The 18275-nt window shown below is 51.8% G+C and overlaps 8 protein-coding genes across 8 annotated transcripts; 2 read left to right on the plus strand and 6 right to left on the minus strand.

Annotated features, from left to right (window-relative positions):
* Window positions 1–131: 131 nt before the first annotated feature.
* COCSADRAFT_226817 (uncharacterized protein) lies at window positions 132–1273 on the minus strand. Its single transcript, XM_007704154.1, has 2 exons — window positions 267–1273; window positions 132–208 (listed from the first exon to the last, which is right to left on the minus strand). The coding sequence occupies exon 1, from the start codon at window positions 1168–1170 to the stop codon at window positions 301–303; it is 870 nt and encodes a 289-aa protein (XP_007702344.1). The 5' UTR covers window positions 1171–1273; the 3' UTR covers window positions 132–208; window positions 267–300.
* A 2184-nt stretch (window positions 1274–3457) lies between these two features.
* Window positions 3458–4905, minus strand: COCSADRAFT_28423 (uncharacterized protein; the record flags this gene model as incomplete). The annotated part of the gene is made up of 2 exons (XM_007703868.1): window positions 3458–4441; window positions 4483–4905. The coding sequence occupies 2 exons, from the start codon at window positions 4903–4905 to the stop codon at window positions 3458–3460; spliced, it is 1407 nt and encodes a 468-aa protein (XP_007702058.1).
* Window positions 4906–6026: 1121 nt separating this feature from the next.
* COCSADRAFT_226872 (uncharacterized protein) lies at window positions 6027–6626 on the minus strand. Its single transcript, XM_007704155.1, has one exon. It carries the CDS (start codon window positions 6433–6435, stop codon window positions 6265–6267), a length of 171 nt encoding a protein of 56 aa, XP_007702345.1. The 5' UTR covers window positions 6436–6626; the 3' UTR covers window positions 6027–6264.
* A 12-nt stretch (window positions 6627–6638) lies between these two features.
* Window positions 6639–7477, minus strand: COCSADRAFT_38805 (uncharacterized protein). Its single transcript, XM_007703930.1, has one exon. The coding sequence runs from the start codon at window positions 7168–7170 to the stop codon at window positions 6985–6987; it is 186 nt and encodes a 61-aa protein (XP_007702120.1). The 5' UTR covers window positions 7171–7477; the 3' UTR covers window positions 6639–6984.
* Window positions 7478–10067: 2590 nt separating this feature from the next.
* Window positions 10068–12880, plus strand: COCSADRAFT_192082 (uncharacterized protein). Its single transcript, XM_007704156.1, has 4 exons — window positions 10068–10418; window positions 10474–10490; window positions 10562–10672; window positions 10725–12880. Exons 1-4 carry the CDS (start codon window positions 10304–10306, stop codon window positions 12483–12485), a joined length of 2004 nt encoding a protein of 667 aa, XP_007702346.1. The 5' UTR covers window positions 10068–10303; the 3' UTR covers window positions 12486–12880.
* A 366-nt stretch (window positions 12881–13246) lies between these two features.
* Window positions 13247–14454, plus strand: COCSADRAFT_343644 (uncharacterized protein; the record flags this gene model as incomplete). Its single annotated transcript, XM_007704157.1, has 2 exons — window positions 13247–13308; window positions 13383–14454. Coding segments are annotated over 2 exons (693 nt in total), but the record flags the coding sequence as incomplete, so codon positions are not given.
* A 276-nt stretch (window positions 14455–14730) lies between these two features.
* Window positions 14731–15267, minus strand: COCSADRAFT_95039 (uncharacterized protein; the record flags this gene model as incomplete). Its single annotated transcript, XM_007704158.1, has 1 exon — window positions 14731–15267. One exon carries the CDS (start codon window positions 15265–15267, stop codon window positions 14731–14733), a length of 537 nt encoding a protein of 178 aa, XP_007702348.1.
* Window positions 15268–16909: 1642 nt separating this feature from the next.
* On the minus strand, window positions 16910–18268 carry COCSADRAFT_95284 (uncharacterized protein; the record flags this gene model as incomplete). Its single annotated transcript, XM_007704159.1, has 1 exon — window positions 16910–18268. The coding sequence occupies one exon, from the start codon at window positions 18266–18268 to the stop codon at window positions 16910–16912; it is 1359 nt and encodes a 452-aa protein (XP_007702349.1).
* Window positions 18269–18275: the final 7 nt, after the last annotated feature.

Genomic DNA, 18275 nt, shown 5'->3' on the forward strand with positions numbered 1-18275 from the left:
TTTCCACCGCGTGTGCGCATTTGCAGGCCTCCTTGTATCAATTCAGAACAATTGCTAGAACCGTTTTGACCGCTCGTGAAAGATGGGCGGTACGAAAGTTAGATGCGAGTAGGATCTTGGGACATAAGATACTCGGTTACACAGATGGAAGAGTAGTGGTACAAGGTCGCGGTTTCATTCTCACGTCTCATCTGTCAAGTAGATGGTCCTAACGACGACAGAAGTTAGTCACTACGCAGCTGTTAGAATCACACCGGAGAACCTACCGGAGATATCGAAGGGCAAACGATTGTGCATAGTCTAGTCCATGTAGAAGTCACCTTTGAGGATCCGCTCCTGCATGGCATCGGGCACCTTGGGCTTGGGCATTTCACGAACTGGAGGCTCCATGATTGTAACGCTCTTGGCACGGTGGTGCGTCGGGCCAGCCATACCCAGCGTCGAAGGGGGGCCGGAAATGGATCCCCGCTCGGCTCGTGATCGGAGGTTCTCAGCGAAATTGTAGCCCTCGCCTGTTGAAGACGACGTTAGCGAGTAGTTTCCAAGTACAGTCTCGGCATGTTCCGCAATAGTTGATGGCCAAATGTACGAAACGGACGTGGATCGCCGTGAGTGGGAATGGGTAAAGGGGCGGAGCAGTGAAGAGGATGAGGGCAATGACTGTGACAATGAAGACAGACCTCGACCTCGACCAGTCGGGGGAGAGGAAGCTTTATGGATGATGGGTGGTCTACCATTTGGGTTCCCAACGCCTCCGTTGCCCTGCCTGACGTCCCGCATTGCACGAGCTCCGAAGCTCAGCCGCCGAGCAAATGGTGTTGCTGGGTTGCTGCTGGCCGAAGGACCGAAGTCATCCTCAAAAGGACTCTCATCGACAGAACCAGAGTTGGCGCTAGAGATGCTCTCAGTGCGGGTCCGCGGGGTTTGGAGGAAGGGCGAGGTCTGGCCAGGCGAGGCCCCTAGACCAATCGTAGTCAGTGAGAGCCTTCGCCGCTGGGCGTTGGCAGCAGCTGTAGTGATGGGACCCGAGGACTGCTGCACACCAGACGGTAGGCCTGCAATGCTGTTTGACCGGCCGAACAGGTCATGGAATGTCTGGCTGGTGACTGAGGCCCGTCGACGAGGGTCTGGAGAGTGGAGGGGAGGGGAGTTCCGGTCGTTGGAAGACATTGTTGGAGAGGGTGATGCTGATCAGTTTGTGATTGTGTACGTATATGTGTGCGTGTTTATGTGGTCTAGTAACAGCAGAGCGGAATGGTGTGAGTGGTTTGCAGAGTGGAACAAAGAGTATAGAGAGGAAAGGCAAGGAGGGTGGGATGATTGATATGGCACTAGGCGCACAGACAGGGTCCTCAGATTGTCGTACGTCAGCGGGGTTAATGGCGTGATAAGCGAATCACTCTCTGGCGGGGGAATCGCAACTGAAGCAAAGTAGTGTGACAGGAGACTAACAACAATAGGCAAAGATGAAGAGGTCGGAGAGGGAAGGGAAAGCAGGAATGATAGACAGGAGAGTAATATCGGAGCAGCAGTGCACGTCTTAGCTGCGTTTCCCACAAGATAGTCTTTGCGCTAGTGCCGCAACAGGCCTAGCGTATCTCGTTTCCCCGCAGTGCTTGGACAGCCATGTGGATGGAGGTTGCAGTCGTCGCTCCCCACGACCAACCACGTCGGCAGGCAACTCGAGCCTAACCGCTGCTCCCCGCAGTAGAGCCCAGTCGGCCCACCCTCAAGTGTCCACAACGACTATCACGATCTCCAAGCTTCATTTCCTAGCTAGCACAAGCTTCGTCTACTGCGTACGAGCCACCTTGCCACTTCACATGCTTGCTGTTGCTTACTTGTCCATGTATCTGCATCTCTTTCGGGTCGTATATCATATCAGCCATCTGCACATAGCATTCGGAGAGCCATGCGCCTCCAGCTTCTTTTTTTTCAGTCTTTTTTTATTTTATTTTTTGCTCAACCCTTCGGCCCCTCTAAAGGATGAACGTGCATGAGCTCCCGCTCGTTATCTTAGGAAAGTCATGCGGTCAGTCTAAGTGGGCAGTTCCATAGTGACGGGGCCGGCGGAATTCCTGGCGGAAGCATCCTTTCGGTCACATACATCGCTTACTGCGGGGGGCTCGCAACAAGGATCCGGCGGACGGAATGAGTAGCTGGGGTGTATAAGTCAACTCCACATCTTGTCGTTAAGATTTCTGCAAGATAGGGAGTATTGCATATTGCGGCACTGGCTAACGTATTGGCTTGCCCTTTCACGAGCGTAAAACAAAGAGAATTACGCTTGTGAAAGGGTGTGTACTCCTAGTGTGCACTACGAAGTTAGCAAACCGGATTAGCCGGCGACTTACATATACCCATGACGAAGTAGTTCTGCTACACATGGATGGATCCCCAATGATTGGCTCTTATAGACGTCCGACGCCGATTCTCCTGGCTTGCCCATCATCGAACGCTGGTCTCCCACATCCGGGCAGAGGTAATACTTGAGTTGACAGTGCTCTACGTTGTCTACAGGTGTACAGAGCCGTCTGACACAGCGCCTTGCAGGGTTCTGTAATCTATCCTGCCGGCACTGCATAAACTTCAGTCTTCGTCTTGACCATGCATGACGCTCTGTCATGGGCTGCATCAGCTCCACATTGCGTGGCTCGGCGTTGTTGCAGAGATAGTTGTAGCCGGGCGAACACCCAACCCCCTGGAGTCACTCTCGGCGTAGCAGTTTGGCTCTGTATGTTTGCGGGGTCTGGACTCAGCTGATGGTCATGGCCTAGACGGAACATGGCGTTGTTCGACATTAGTTGATACCGAGTTTCACACTTACATCACCAATACTCTGAGACGGCAAGTTTGAGCTGTCTGGCCAATCACTCGCTTCTTTTTATTTTAACGGGGTTGTGATAAGAATAGGTTCCGCTAAATCGAGGCTAAATCTTATTCTGCTCAAAATACATATACAGAGAGGGTAAGAAGTGAATTAAATCCCAAGCAGAGTGGCCGGATAAGCAGCCGAAAAAGTGTGTACTGGCGAGCATCCAGAAAAGGTTAAAGATAGAAGAGAAAAGAAGAGAAAAGAAGATGAAAGCAAAGGTTAAATTATTCGGCAGGTTCGTATGCCGAAGTCAGTTGGTCAGAAAGAGAGGGGGAGGGGAAGTGGGGAAACTGAAGTTGCGAAGACAGACCAAAGTCAGGCGACCCTCAGAAGAGAAAGGCAGTGCGATGAAACCGTCACTATAGACGGCCATCAACTGGCAGGGAAAGATGAGAAGAAATTAGCTGACCAAGAAAAGGACAAGAAGAAAGGAACGGTAAAAGTGCGGGAAACGCAATATACCGCAAACGCCATCACGCTGAAGAGAATATTAAAACGTTGCGCCACTTTAAAAAGCAAACTTACGAATGATTCCCATCGTGTAGGTCGTGAAGGAGCGAGTTGTTGATCAGATCGCAGCCATTACTGCATCGCTCTCTTCGGTTCTCGTTCACGAACCTCGGATCCAGGCCTCTTGCGGGGCTCATAGACAATGTTGCGGAAAATATTGATGTACTGCAACGAGGCGCCAGACTCAGTAAGCTTCTTCTCAATGTCCTGTAGGGTCTCCCAATGATTGCGATACACGGCCTCTTGCGGCAAAGACCCAAGGGCGTCGAGGACGAACGGCGAGTCGCCATCATCATAGGCTCCAATGAGCACGACATGGAGATTGCTCTGATGAGGGTCAGAGGGAGCCTCCCACTCCCATGTGATGTTCTCGTATGCGTTCTCATTGCGGTCTGTGACGCAGTCGAGGATCTTGATCAGAGCCCCAGCTGCACGGACAGCTACGTCTTCAACGTGTGAGTGGTTCTGGTAAAAATCTTCAATAGCACAGACCAGTGCCTTAAGCTTCTTTGCACAGCTAGGCACATCGAAACGGAGTGCATCCGGGAATGAATTCGTGGTCGGGCCCTTGGCAATGTACTCCTCCAGCGCATTGAAGGTCGACTCGATACGGTTGTCGACCTTCTCGAAGAAAACGCGACTTTCAAAATCTGGATCAATTATTCGACGCACCCGAAGATACAAGCTAGCGTCTCTATTGGCATATTCGGTAATGAGGTCCGCCAGATCTTGGTACTTTTTCGAGCGCTCAGATGTCAGTGGCGACTCGGGCCATTTGAACTCTCCAGGTAATTCTTCTTGAGGGGCGAAACAAGAAAGCATGTCAGTAATCGCTTCCCTCATATCCTCGTCGTCCTCGGGCATTTCGTCGTCTCGGTAAACCCACTTCAGATCGTTGGCGATGTTAACTAGGCCTTTGGTATCCAGTATATTATCCGGCTTTACGTCTTCAATCTTGGAGCCGTCCGGTGAAAGATGAAGAGGCGTCTTGACCATATCGTCGTAGGCAGTCGACATGATCTGGTCTCCAACCCAATAAATGTGCTTCAAGTAATGCTTAGTTCGGTGTTCAGAAGGATTTTAACGAACAAGCATACCTTGCACGCAATGCCAGTTTCGTTTGCACCACATGAACATCTCGGTCTCCGCAACTCTCCTCCTATGGCTACCGTGATATCATCGTCAAGATAGAAATACTTCTTAGGGCTTCCATCCGGACTTTCTTCATCCTCAGAGATGGCACAGTATTTCATTCTGATGTCTTTACCCTCCAGTCCCTTCCTCGCTCTCCTACGCAGGTCGTTGTCGAAAGCCGAGACATTGTACTGTAGATTCTTGGTGGATATAACAAGTGAAGGCGTAGGAGAAACAGTAGGCTCAACTGATGGTAGTGGCTGGTCTTGGTTGGAGTGCTCTGATTTGGACAATTGTGAGTTGGCTCTCGCTGCCCTTGCAGCTCCGGCACGAGTGGTTACCATGTCCCCTCCTAGAGAGAGTTTTGAAAATTGCTCTGCTGACATGGAGTGTCTTCGTATTGGGGTGCTTCCATACTAAAAGCCCAGTTGATGGACTATATACCAACCCGGCATCCCCGGGCTCCACGCCACAACCTTAGCTGATCCATCGTGTAGGCAGAGAAGACGGTCCATCTCATGACGGCGCTTAACGAGGAGCACATCCGTGCCTCAGAGCGTTGAGACGTATGGAGCGGATGTGGCTTGCTCGGGCAGAGCCGAAGTTGAGGAGAAAAGATGTCGACGCCGCATTTCTGCCTGGCTGACTGGAGCGCGTGTGGTGGCATGGTGACGGACGTTTGCCGCAAGTCCGCATACATTGGTCTCTTTGTTGCGTCAATTGTCTGTTTCTGGACAACATAACTTTCATAATATCCACTTTTTTCACGGACAACACTGGCAATGCGCCAATGACGCCGCATCAAGAGGCGTACTGCTTGCTTCGAAGCGACACAGCCTTTTCCCTATATGGTTAAATTAAGGGCGGCCGATGAGCGAGGGATTGCCTTGTCCAGACAATTATCTCGTTTTACCGCCGTACCTTCATCTCACAAATGCCGCTAAATGGTCGGGCTCAGTTATCGCAGGCTGACTTGGAGTGATAATGCAAGGCACAATGTTCGCGCACCGCAGTGGGGGCGAGGCTCGTGATCCAGCTTGCAGCAGGAACAACAAATTGATGCAAACGCGAATACATACCGAGGGCTAGTATGCGAGGATGCTTGCTGTCTCGGATAATTAGCATAGTTGTAAGCCAGGCAGCGAGCTCTACTGGGTTTGCAGGCAGCGCTGGCCTGGAATGGCAGAAAGCTGAGAACTGACGTAGGTAGGTCTAGCTTCTGCTCAGCCTCGCGGCACGACCGAACCCCTGCATCCATCAGTCACTAGCTGAACCTCTGCCTGGTATAAGGCTGACTGAAGTGGGAGGAGTAATACGCTTCTGGTCAAGCTTCTGACCACGTTAATGGATATATCATGCGCGCCGCACGTCGACGACACCCACACCGCTGAGAGTGCCTTGGGTCGCACATCGCAGGCCTAGGTAGCTTGCAAGCTTCCACTACAGCTGAGGTCGTCGTTCTGCGTCCTATGGCCTTTGGATAATGTTTATTTTAGAAGGGAATTGGGGCTTAGCCATCGGACATACGCCGTCATGAGAGAATGGTGGTGCGGTTTACCAAGGATTAAGTGGTCCATGTCCATCAAAGCGCGCTGACGATTCATACCTCTGGCTATGACAGATCCACGAACTCCAACACACGACACAGTCTATCACGTTTCGCACTTGGTCTTCAGCAACGTTTTTAATTAAAAGAGGCGGGGCAAACTTGTGCCTCTTGCATGAGAAAATCCGGAGTCGGCCATTCAGAGGTTTCGAGTAACCGCCGCGCGTGTGAGCGAAGCGGAACAGCCCCCCAAACAACAACAACGATGACCGAGCTGCGATTTATGTGAGCCCCGAATTGAGACAAGCCCCCAAAAATGTTCGGTGTAGCAAGTATGTTGGTGGAGAAGGAGTTGGCGATCTGCGGGCATTATCAAATGCTTTCAATACTTGGTAGTGACACCACGACACCCTCAAAAGCACCCATGACTTGGGCCTCGCGCTTACAGCGGGAAAAAAGCGGTGCCACGGAATACTAAGAGCTCTGGATCCCTGAGTCCATGCAGTCGTTCCGGGTTGATCAGATCGATATGCGGTTGCCCTTTCGGCTTTAAAAGAAGGCCCACCCTAAAAAGTAAGTCTACTTGAACACTGACCAAAAGTGTCGTCATACCATATCATCACTTACTGCTATTTTCCTCAAAGGATGATTCATTGTGATGAGTAGAGCCGTTATTCATGTCTTTTTGTGAGCCTTGACGTCTGTGCTTTCCTTGTTCGACCATGTGTCTCATCGAAATGCCACCCCAGGGTAACCCTGAAAGATTATGGTCGGTATCCAATTCCTCCGGCTTTGGCTGTGCGTATGAGGCTCCGGCTTTTCGTTGGTTCTCTTCGTCTCGTTCGGCCTCCTCCCTCTGCTCCCTTATTCTGTCACCTTCACTACCTTTAGCTTAAGCAATCGAAGCTGGAGCATATTACTAACGGAATCTTCTTTGAGCCAGTTTGTTTTGTATCTTTCGTCGCACACTGCGGTCACTGACGTCGGACCAATCGTTCTTGTCAGTTTCTGAGGGTTGCCCACTATGTGTGGACGATTCCTTGGTGGATGATACTAGTTGTTGCGGACTGACCCGCTGGTTATGATACACGTCCTCAGCACACATGAGTGGAGTGATACAGTATGACCCTAGGTTGCCGGAGTGGGTCGCAGCGATGGGGCGTTTCGATTAAACGGTACAGATCTGTTTCAACAGTAAGTTTCAGCGTGCTTCTTCAAGTCATCTATGCGTACAGTAGGAGCGTTGAAGTTCTACACGCGAATCGAGGTTTTCTTTTACCAAATCCCCAGACTCAATTGTTATTGCCCTTGTTTGAGCCACAAGAATTGGTGAATAAAAAAAAGAGCTGGACGAGTTTGTATTAGATATTCAATGGTATGTTGAGCTGTCGGATCTGGTGGAGTATCATTTATTGCGCTCTAGAACTGGGGCGCAGGATTAGTATTTATGCTGTCGCCCGGTGCCGATACAACTCCCTTTTGGGTGTAGGGTGGGGTTGGCATCATAGTGTTTGAGGCGATACAAGACATCAGCATCCTTCGCTTGCTGTAAAACTAGGCACGTTGACGGCTTTGGGAAATAGGGTAAGCTAGCGGAGAGTACTATGTGCTTGAAAGGGGATGATCTGCTAGCGATTGCGGCAGACTTTGGAATCCAGCACTGTGGATAGCAAAACTGCTCGTCAGGTATTACGGAACAATTGCGTGGACAGGGGTCGTCATCGTAGAAGCTGACCATGCCATTGCAGCCCGGCTTATGCGTCCGGCTAGTACGGGAACTGGGGAACATCGTACATGAAAGCCTGTGCTCAAATCCACAGTGGGATGACGATCGAGTAGATGAAAGGATACTATTGGTACGTCCGTACAAGATATTCGACGTGTAGCCAATCAAAAGTAGATATCCATCCAATACTGCATCATTACCGGTCGACGGGTGAATCGAGTGACACCTGAAGGTACGCAGCGTCTCAGCCTCACGCTCCCTGGGGCCGAAATGGTGGTTTTGCTCGTGTCTCTATATTGGCCTTAGCTGACTGTGTTGCCAAAACTCAGCCCAGCGACGTCGTGGCATAACAGAAGTAGTTGCAGTCATTCGCGGTATTCTTTTTTTTAGAGCACTTCAGCATGATGGCAGATCCATGTGATAGGCCATACAACTGTCACTGGTTTTGCTGGCGATGTGATTGCTGTGAAGTAATGATTGAGTGGAGCTCATGGCAAGGAAGACCGTCATAGGAGAGCGAAGGCAGTCTGTTCAGTGCGAGGTCATAGCAAGGCACAAGGCCCTGTATGGAAGGAGCGAACAGTCGGCGATGAGTAGGCATGGTGGAAGCTGCGGTCGGAGTCTGGCTCGCTAAGCCTAACAAGGACGGCTAGGCAGGTGTAATCCTTTCTGATTCGACCGTGTGTGGTGAAGCACAAGGCCCAAGGGTTTCCTGACCGCCGTGGTCGCCATGCTACTGTGCATCGACCCACATTGTGGACGTTTGCCTGCCGTTGTTGGAAAGGTGAGATGCCGTTGTGGTGAAGATGCCGTGTCTATTTTTTCTGGCACTGAGCTCGATATGTCTGGGCTGGCCGAAGACGGCGTCTGCCGTGCCGTCAACGTGGCGGATCCTTTGGACTCACTTGCAATGTTGACCGTATAGCTGGCTCGCATACACTTCCATAACATGGTGTGATCACGTGTGTACAGTAGTCAGCGAACCAGATCACTAATGGTATGGTACATGTGCTGTGTACAGGTATGAGGAAGTGCATTTGGCCATGGGATTGAGGGCACTAGAGACCATAGCCGCATCAAACGCACTTGATTTTGCAACCGCCCAAGGGTTTCCCTCTGGCGGCTTATAACCTGCTCAGTGGGGTTGACTGTGGTGTGGGCAGCCTGGATGCAGGCGAGCGTGTACTTTGATGGCTAACGAGCCTATGGCCAGTACACGCTCAATTTCACACAGTATGCAATTTATGAAAAGGAATGTATGTCAAAATATAGTCCTACACATCTAGAAGACGGCAATGGGTAGGGTGGAGAAGACACGGCTCTGCTAAAAACCAATATTAATCTTCCACCGAGAGAAAATGTTGCTTCCAGGCCATAGAGAACTGAACCTGGGAGCAGGCAATGGTGGCTTGACAGCATGGGCTGTGTAGGGCAGCAGCGCCTCGCCAAACGACAGACATGAATCGTTGAGGATGGGAAGCACGTGCTGCTCGCGGTACACACAGCTCAAGCTGTTGTTGCGAGGCAGAAGAGACGGCAAGCTTGCTCTTTTTTGAAGTGGGAGAAAACCCGTCGCGCTTGGACCATGTGCTTTGTCAGCTGTCTTGGCAGTGTGCCGTTGAAATTCTCACTGCAGCTCCGACTCGACTTTCTCTTCTTTACACACAATCATAAAAATGGACGATTAATCAACGGCTATACCGAGCTTGCAATCTCTATAGTTGTCATATTTGCGTCTTAGATGAACCCGGCACTTTTAGGCTTTTTGCATCCTTTTCAATGCTGCTTGAAGCCACCTGCGTGACCATACATACCTCTACGTGCTTGAGCTCCCGTTAGAGTACAGCATACTAAACGATGCATACACCTATGTAAACAAATGTCGTGTGCCAGCCGCGTAATGGACTTGACACAGCGGAAAGTCCATGTACATACATAGGTGCTGCTGGCCCAGAGGAGCGGGAGATGAGCATTGAGTCTGCAGGCGTGTCTGGTAATAATCCATCAGCAACTAACGGGCCTTTGCATTGCGTGTCGGCAGCATCGGCGGCTTGGGAGAGGCCCAAGTACGGAGGCCGTGTCCAATACCACCCACCAAGGCATTGTCGCGTGGGCAAATCGTCTCTGTGCTGCCCGTAGCTGATCGCCCTTTCGTGTGGCCATGACGACGCCTCTGGTGGAGTGTAGCAAAGCTCAGACAGGGGCGTGGTGCTGTATATAGCCCGAGCCGCCGAGACGCAGGGTTCTGGAGCTTTGCGGGATGCCATGTGTGAACATGGAACGGATGGGCTACTCGTCATTGCGTTTGAACTAAGTGCCCCTTCACCGTCTGCCCCTTCTCTGCTCATGTCCACCTTTGCCATGGAAACGTCTTTTTTCGCATAGTCATCTTACCAACGCGCCACCTGCCGTCCCTCGAGCCCCCTTTCTCCCCGCGCATTGCTCCCGTGCACCTTCAACCGATCTCCCGACTCTACCTCCGACGCCCAACTGCTTCCTCTCTCGACACGACATGGCGTCTGCCCTGAACAAACGCCAGCAGGCGCGTAACGAGCGCACATTACAGGAACTCATCAAGTCGGTTCCTGGGAATGGAAACTGCGCAGACTGCGGCGCGCGCAATCCAGGTATGCAATCCCAGGCGCATCTCGTTCCACACACACGCTAACAACGGCTACGCAGGATGGGCAAGCTGGAGCGTGAGTCTCCCACATTCCTTGTCCCGACACCCATCTCCCGACTACGAACCGGACGCTGACATGTGCTATAGCTGGGCATCTTCCTGTGCATGCGATGCGCAGCCTTGCATCGCAAGCTGGGCACGCACATCTCCAAAGTCAAGTCGCTGAGCATGGACAAGTGGGACAACGCCCAAGTTGATGTAAGAGACGCGACACGCAGTATGGAGGCATGGGTGCTGATCAATGCTGTAGAACATGAAGCGCATCGGCAATGTCGAGTCCAATAAGACATACAACCCCCGTAACGTCAAGCCGCAAATGCCCATCGATATCGACGAGGTAGACAGTGCTATGGAACGGTACATCAGGGCAAAGTACGAGCAGAGAATATACCTCAACGATTCACGGCCAGGCACACGACAAAACACGGGTAGCACGAGCTCAGAAGACCGACCGCCGCCATTACCACCGAAGCCAAGTGGTCGCTTTGGATTCGGGCTGCGTAAAGCCGCAACTTCGCCGCGCAACATAACACCTCCCATCTCCCCAGGCCTCGAAGAATTCCGACAAGATTTGTCCCCGCCCCGAGTAAACAAGCCTTCACGCGTGTTTGGCTCCAATGTACATACATCAGGCGACGGCATGGACTCCAAATTAACCACACTTCGGGACATGGGCTTTCCGGATGAGAAGCGCAATTCCACTGTACTAAAGGGTCTGAATGGGAACCTCGATCGAGCAGTCGAGGCTCTGATCCGACTGGGCGAACAAAATCCCGTCATATCAAGAAGTACCACACCAACTCCGCCTACGAAGCCTGTGGCCAACGGTTTATCTTTCGACAATGCACCCGCCGCCTCATCGTCTATGAATCCCTTTGATGCACTAGATGCACAAGCGCAGGCTCCTCAACAGCAGGCATTATATGGGGGAGCTCAAGGACAGCACTCGTATCCTTCGAATTCCTACAATCCGTTTTTATCACAGGCATCCCAAGGTTATACCCAGCAGCAGGTTCCCCAGCAGCAGCAGCAGCAGCAGCAGCAGCAGCAACAGCAACAACAACAACGACAGCAAAGCCTTGGATACCTGCCAAATCCCTGGGAACAGCAACAGCAACAGCAACAGCAGCAGCAGCAGCAGAGCCTCGAACAATCTTTCCAAGGTATGCAAGTTTCGAGTTTGCAGCCTCAACAACCCCTGTTTCCAAACCGAACCGGCGGTTATGGGCAATCACAAATCTCGTACGCTCAAACAAACCCATATCTCCAACCTTTCGCGCAACCTTCTATGCCACAGGTACCTGAGCAGTACAACTCCTTCATGGCGCCACAGCAACCGCAGTACCAGTCCATGTCCAGCCCTTCAAGTCCAGGAAACCCCTTCCTAAAGTCGTCCCAAAGCCAAATATTCACACCAACCAATATCGCAAACTCGAATCCTTTTGGACAATCGCCCTTCCAGCAGCAGGCAACGCAGCCACAGTCAGTTACATCTCAGCAGCAGATGCCTAATCCATGGTCGCAACAACAACAAGAGCAACAACAACAACAAAGTCAAGTTCCAACTTCCCAGTTAGTAAACCCTTGGCAAAATCAATCTGGTTACCAAGCCCAGATCCAGACCCCTGTTCAAAACTACCAGAGCCAGCAGCAAAGCTTCCAGAATCAACAACAGTTGTACCAGCAACAAAGTTCCAACCCATTTGATAAGAACGCTTCGATTCTCTCCTTGTACAACCAACCACAGGCTCCATCTCAGCAGCCAGCACAGCAACAAGTTCAACCAACAGGTACACAGGCTCCGGTACCAGCCGCACCAGCTACTCAAGCACCCGGCCAGTCGAATCCATTTGCTAGCATGTCTGCTGCGCCCCAAGGCCAAGCTTTGTCTGCTGCACAGACACCGGGTGTGAGACATGTTAGCAACGAGAGTGTAGATTTTTCTGGACTAATGGGTGGACGTCATTCGCCTGATGCCTTTTCTGGACTAAGCTCTAGCTTCCGACGTTGAAGATACTTGCTAGATTGCATGACGTTGATGTACAGCTAAAGTAGCATGTTTCTAATTTTGGAGGAAAGTTAATATTGGATATATTGAACGAGTGTTTCGGGTTGTGCTAGAAGGTTTTGGGAGACTGACTTGTTGTATGATACCTGGTGGGTAGGAGCGGTGCCACATTACCTATGATCATAGTTGCTATCTCATTGTAATTGAGTCTGTATGAGAAGTGGTTATTTCTGGATGCCACGTTCATGTGCTGTCTGTCATGTTGGCATCTTGGTAGCTGGTAGCTGGGGACGAATGCGTCTTCTCTGTAGCCTTGTATGCTGGACATTTGTTTCATGTTTCTTGTTCGACTAGATCAGGCTAGTATTAATTACACGAGTTAACAATATATGCTGGTCTTTTTTTGGAGTGCAGTCGAAAAACGATTACTTCACGTGCAAACGTGGATCAAGTTCGCGTCTACGTCATTGCTATCTGAACCCGCGTACCTGAATCTTGACTCCCACCATGCGCCACGTTACCACCTATCACTCTACAATACCAAGAAATCTACCTGACGCCTCACTAGAAGTTACTTCTTACCTAAGTTCTAGACAGTCGTATCTCTAGATTTCGGTCGATCAAGCCCCTGTGCATCATGGGTGAGTTTCACAGCAGCCTAACGGGCAGACCTTCAGCTAACACTCCACAGCATCTTCCGTAGACTACTGTAAGCCACTCACACAAATCCACTCCGTATCACTGCAATCTCACACAGCATCTCAGACAAAGTCCTCGAAATCGACGTCAAAGCCTCGCAACAGCAAATCCGCGATGCCTACAAAAAGTAACCATTGCCTCTACTACACTCACACCTTAAGAAAACGTCCACTCTCTAACAAATCATGTGCACCTCACCAGAGCAGCACTAAAGCACCACCCAGACCGCGTGCCCTCAGACTCGCCCGAGCGCGCAAGCCGCACAAAGCGCTTCCAGCAGATTAACGATGCATACTACACGCTCTCGGACGCCACGCGCCGCCGCGACTACGACGCCGCACGCACATACAACAGCTTCACAGGCAGCACCGCAACGCCCGACCCGGAGTTTGACGAGGAGATACCTCACAATGCCAACGCCAACGCGGGCGCCGGTACAGGATTCGCCCAAGGCTTCCCTTGGTCAGCCTTCGGCTTCGGATCTGCTCCAGCAGGCACAACGGAAGAATCGCACAACCGCTTCTCCGAAGAGCAGTTCGGCGGCATTTTTGAGGAGATGCTGCGCGAAGAGGGCATGGCGGATGCAGAGGCCCATCCTACAGGCAAGTTCTGGAGTTTAGTCGGCGGGCTGAGTGGTGGGGCTATGGGATTCATTGTTGCCAATTTTCCCGGTATGGTTGCGGGGGCTGTTGCGGGGAATCGATTGGGCGCGGTTAGGGATGCCAAGGGCAAGAGTGTCTATGCGGTTTTTCAGGAGATGCCGCAGGCGGATAAGGCGAGGCTGTTGAGTAGCCTTGCGGCTAAGGTGTTTGCTAATGTGGTTTCTGCCTAAGGGGTTTGGGAGATTACGAGATTGGGCTTTTGGTGAGGTTTGGGCGCGAAATGGGCAAGCCTAAGGTTATGATGATTAGATGATGACGATGGGATATCCTGGAGAAGGGGAAATGATTTCGGACATTTTTTTCATATTTGTCCTTGGGTTCAGTTTGGGATACGAATACGATATGACGTTTTGAATATGATGGGGCACCTCTGAACTTGGGGCAGGAAGTGACATCTTATGGGCAGCGTGGAAAACCGAAGAACGAAGTTGAATAATTTTGCAATTGCGCCTCATGAAAGTAGGGATAAGGCTTAACAGCCTAACCTCTTCATAAGGGAGGGATATCTCTAAAGCCAAAAAAAAATTGGCACCAAAACAAAACAAACAAGCGATAATTTCCGAAATAAGAGATAAAGAAGTAGAAAACCAAAGAAAATATGAACCTAGATAGATCCAAAAAATGCAACACTTTCCAAATCGTATCCATCATAAGTCGTACAGCACGCGTATATGTATATCCCCATCTCTTTCCAGTGCCTTTTTCTTTCTTCTTCTCATCTTTCCCCCTCCATCTCTTCTTTCACACATCCCCAAGCTCTTAAGTGGTCAAAACGACCCCATGTCACCCCTAGACAAGCTGCCAACGACTCTGGCAATAGTAAAAATATTCTCCGCAGTTCCTAGATTGGGAAAAATGGTCAACCCTTCATCTCCTGATGGAAGTCGCTAGACGAATTTAGACGCCATACTCGCCAGGGTCGCCAGACCGCCGATGCCGCCAGCCACCTTGTCCATGTCCATGTTTTGCAGGCTGGCCATCATGCCTCCGCCGCCGTTGGCAGGGGCGTTTGCCGAGGGGGCGCTCCGTCGGGAGGAGGTATATGTCTCGCGGCCGTAGCCCTGGCTGCCGTAGTATCCGCCGGCGGTGCTACCGCGGTGCTGGGGCTGGTTGCCCATTTGGGGAAGGTTGACGCCGAATTGGCGGGCGAGCTTGTGTAGGACGCCGCCGGAGACGAGGGGCATGATGATCATGAAGAAGACTTTGTAGGGGTGGCGCTGGGCGTAGCGCCAGATTTCGCGCAGAAAGTGCTGCAGCTTCTTGTACAGGTGCTGCATGTAGTTGTCGCGGGGCGAGCGCTTGTACCGCGATGTCGAGCTGTGGTGGCGCGACGACGACGAGTACGACGATGAAGCATAGCCCGGGCGGTATGACGACGAGCGCCGGTTGGGCGAGACGGAAAAGGGGTTCCAGCTGCTGCCCATGGTGGCGCGTGGATGCTTAGAATTGTTGGGGCCCGGGGTCAAGATCGGAGTCGAGGATGAGGATGAGGATGCAGGTGCAGGAAGAAGGAGGATTGGTTTTGGTCGGAGACAGGCAGTGAGTGGCAAGTCGCTTTTTGTGGAGGCGGGACCTTGTTTAGTAGAGGCGTGGGCGCGGGCAACCGAAGGCGGGATGCGGTGCTGTAAAGTGTAATTGTCGGCCCAGCGCATTCAGATGCAGTGGTGACCGATTGTGATGGGACGGATTGGCCCAGATGTGGCGATGCCTTTGTGAAACAACTGCAAGTATGACTGTTTTTGATGTTGGTTGTTGTTGTTGTCAGAGTTGCAGGTTGGCCAGCACAAGATATTCACTAAAAGCCTTGGATGGCGGCCTTGTTTCAAAAGACAGTGGTAATGCCGGTGAAGAAAGTGGGTCTCTTTTGGGCTTCAATCAATCTTGTCAGTCTCTTTCTCTGTCGTCTGTACTGGCCTTTTCTTCTTTGCCTCGTTTCTGTTGCCCAATCTGATGTCGGGCTCTTGGGCGGTCGGTTCGGCTCAGCTAGCTAGCCCCGTTTTTTTTACGAGGCGAGCAGACAAGAATAATCGGTGACAGCCCTATATGTATGTATCGTCGCCCAAACAAAGCTATGGCACCAAATGCGTGGCCGTGCGCAGCGGGTGGAGAAGTGAATGACTTGACAAGGACCACGTCAACGCGGCAAAGGGACCATAAATACAGTCTCGTTCGCACGGTTGGGGTAACGAATTGGCTGGTCGAGGACGACGGGTGACAGCTCGGGCTGGTGAAAGATATGCGCGCGAACTTGTGGAGCGGAGGAATGATCGTCGCAGACTCGCAGCACGCTTGGAGGTACTAACTGACCGCTCTTTGCTGACTTGGGGCCTCTTTGGCCTCACGTTACTGTCCATCCCTGCAGGTACGTTGCCGCCCGGCACCCCCAACTGGGCCGGCTGGCAACTTGTGCCGAAGCCATCTGGCCTACTTGTGCACATGCACGTGTGCGATGTTGTGCGTGAACCCTTATGCACGACCCGCTAGACAGCCAGTGTATTTAGTAGTACACGACAAAAAGACGCTGGCCGCCAGAGTGTCCGTCCCGCTTCCCTGATTTCATCCAAGAAGAGAGAAAAAAATCCCTCGCACGGTAGTGGGAAGAAGAAACCTCGTCGTTGTGCATCCTTTCCTTGTGCGGGCCCGCGCTCACCATCCCTGTGCCACGAATGGGTCAGGAATGCAAGACAGACGTTCGAGACCAACCGTTGCAGATGCAGCATACGCAACATGGTATTCAACAAGTCGTGCAGGGGTCTCGATCCAGCATATGGACGCGTTCTTGCATGCTGTCTTTGCCCTCTTGAGACGGCCCTGGTGCCGTTTGCACGCTCAAATCGGCTGACTGTTCGGGACAGCACACAGGTAGTGGAGAAAATTAAAACATAGAGTTACTTGGACACCACGAATACAAAAGGGCCCACTACATACGTGGCTACGTCTAACTCCAGTCTGCTGTCATCCAACACTCACCAAGATACTAGATAGTTGAATCCAACACGCCACATCGGGAAGTCATCGAGAATCAAGATTCGACTCGTGACGAGGTAGCAGCACACCACCACCCTCTCAGCCTTTCTTCTTACTACTTTTACCTCCCTTGCGCCGCCGCTCACCTCCGTGGCTACTGCCACTGTCTTTTGTCTTTCCTTGAACTTGCACAGCAATCGCGGAGCTAGAAGGCTGTGTGCTCGGAGTTACTACATTGTTGCGTCCGTCTTGACTGACAGCAACATCTGCCACTCGCCGTACCGGTACTGGTGCAGGTGCTAGAGGAGGAGCCGGGGGGACACGCCGTGGAACTGACGCATAGCTGGCCTCCGAAACCACCGAGCTGAGACTTCGAGTGTATTGCGGTTGAGGCGAAGTTGGCGATGAAGACGAAGTTGGACTAAAGTTGTGATACTGGTACGGCTCCACAGGGAATGGCACAAGGCGGGCAGACTGAATAGATGATGATCTAGGGCGGGCGTCAGCTGGCACATCAGCTTGGTAGGCTGCCTGTCGATATGATGTCTGATTGTCTGGCACCGGAGGCGATTCAGGCTGAAAGTCGTAAACCGATTCCGGAAACGAGCCTAGCATATTGATGGAAGGAGCGCGGTGCAGAGGCATTGCTACGTGGCGGCCATTATCAGACGCCGAACGGGATGCTGGATGCACAAGTCCTTGCCCACGGACCAGACTGCCTTCATATGCATTAATCGGTGCATAATTAGGTTGTCCGTCTGGACCAGGCACAATGAAGCCTGGCGGCATCGCATGACTTTCTGTCGTGGATGCAGTCGACGTACGTTTGTGCGCACTCGGCCGCTTTTCCTTCTTGGACTTGGAGCCGAGCATCGGCGTTCGCTGCTGGCTTTTCTTTGAACGTGACAAAGCATCATGCTTCCCAGTCGCATCGTAGCTCAAAACACTAGCGGTGTCGTTGGGTGATGAAGCACTGCTAGGTCGAGGCTGCGGCTCGGGACGTACCGTTGGGGCTCGTGCACCATAGAGTCGTGATTGATATGCGTCGAGTTCTTCCGCACTGAGTGAAACATCTGTATTCCCTGCTGCCCTGGCTACGCGGATCTTGTCAAGTACCCGCCGAAAGAGCATCTCTTCCACTTCGGCCGGGTTGATTGTTTCGCCCGGTTCGCCAAAGTACTCTTCATGATAACCTCGATAACCATGCACAGGCCCGTGCGTATGTTCCGCTAAAGCTGATGCCCTCCTTTCCCACGCTCTAATATCCATATCATTGAAGAATAGCTCATCTGGATCAATCTTCTTGCCATTCAATGCCGGTTCAAACGCCCCGTCTATTGTAACACCACCATTTTCGTCATCGCTTGACAATTCTTGAAATCTATGCACGTCGTCCACTCCCTCAAAGTATCTCCCCACACCCGACGAGCCCCCTGGTGGTCTTCCCCAGTGGGGCATAGTGTAA

This window comes from Bipolaris sorokiniana (assembly GCF_000338995.1).
Source record: "Bipolaris sorokiniana ND90Pr unplaced genomic scaffold COCSAscaffold_11, whole genome shotgun sequence".
Lineage (NCBI taxonomy): Eukaryota > Fungi > Ascomycota > Dothideomycetes > Pleosporales > Pleosporaceae > Bipolaris > Bipolaris sorokiniana.

What these genes read in the sequence shown, in the direction of transcription:
- COCSADRAFT_38805 (XM_007703930.1), bottom strand. Translation starts at nt 7,170, where the DNA reads ATGTGTGCTGAGGACGTGTATCATAACCAGCGGGTCAGTCCGCAACAA.
- COCSADRAFT_226817 (XM_007704154.1), bottom strand. Translation starts at nt 1,170, where the DNA reads ATGTCTTCCAACGACCGGAACTCCCCTCCCCTCCACTCTCCAGACCCT.
- COCSADRAFT_226872 (XM_007704155.1), bottom strand. Translation starts at nt 6,435, where the DNA reads ATGCCCGCAGATCGCCAACTCCTTCTCCACCAACATACTTGCTACACC.
- COCSADRAFT_192082 (XM_007704156.1), top strand. Translation starts at nt 10,304, where the DNA reads ATGGCGTCTGCCCTGAACAAACGCCAGCAGGCGCGTAACGAGCGCACA. An exon ending in GGGACAACGCCCAAGTTGAT is followed by an intron (nt 10,673 to 10,724) that starts GTAAGAGACGCG and finishes TCAATGCTGTAG; the next exon opens with AACATGAAGCGCATCGGCAA.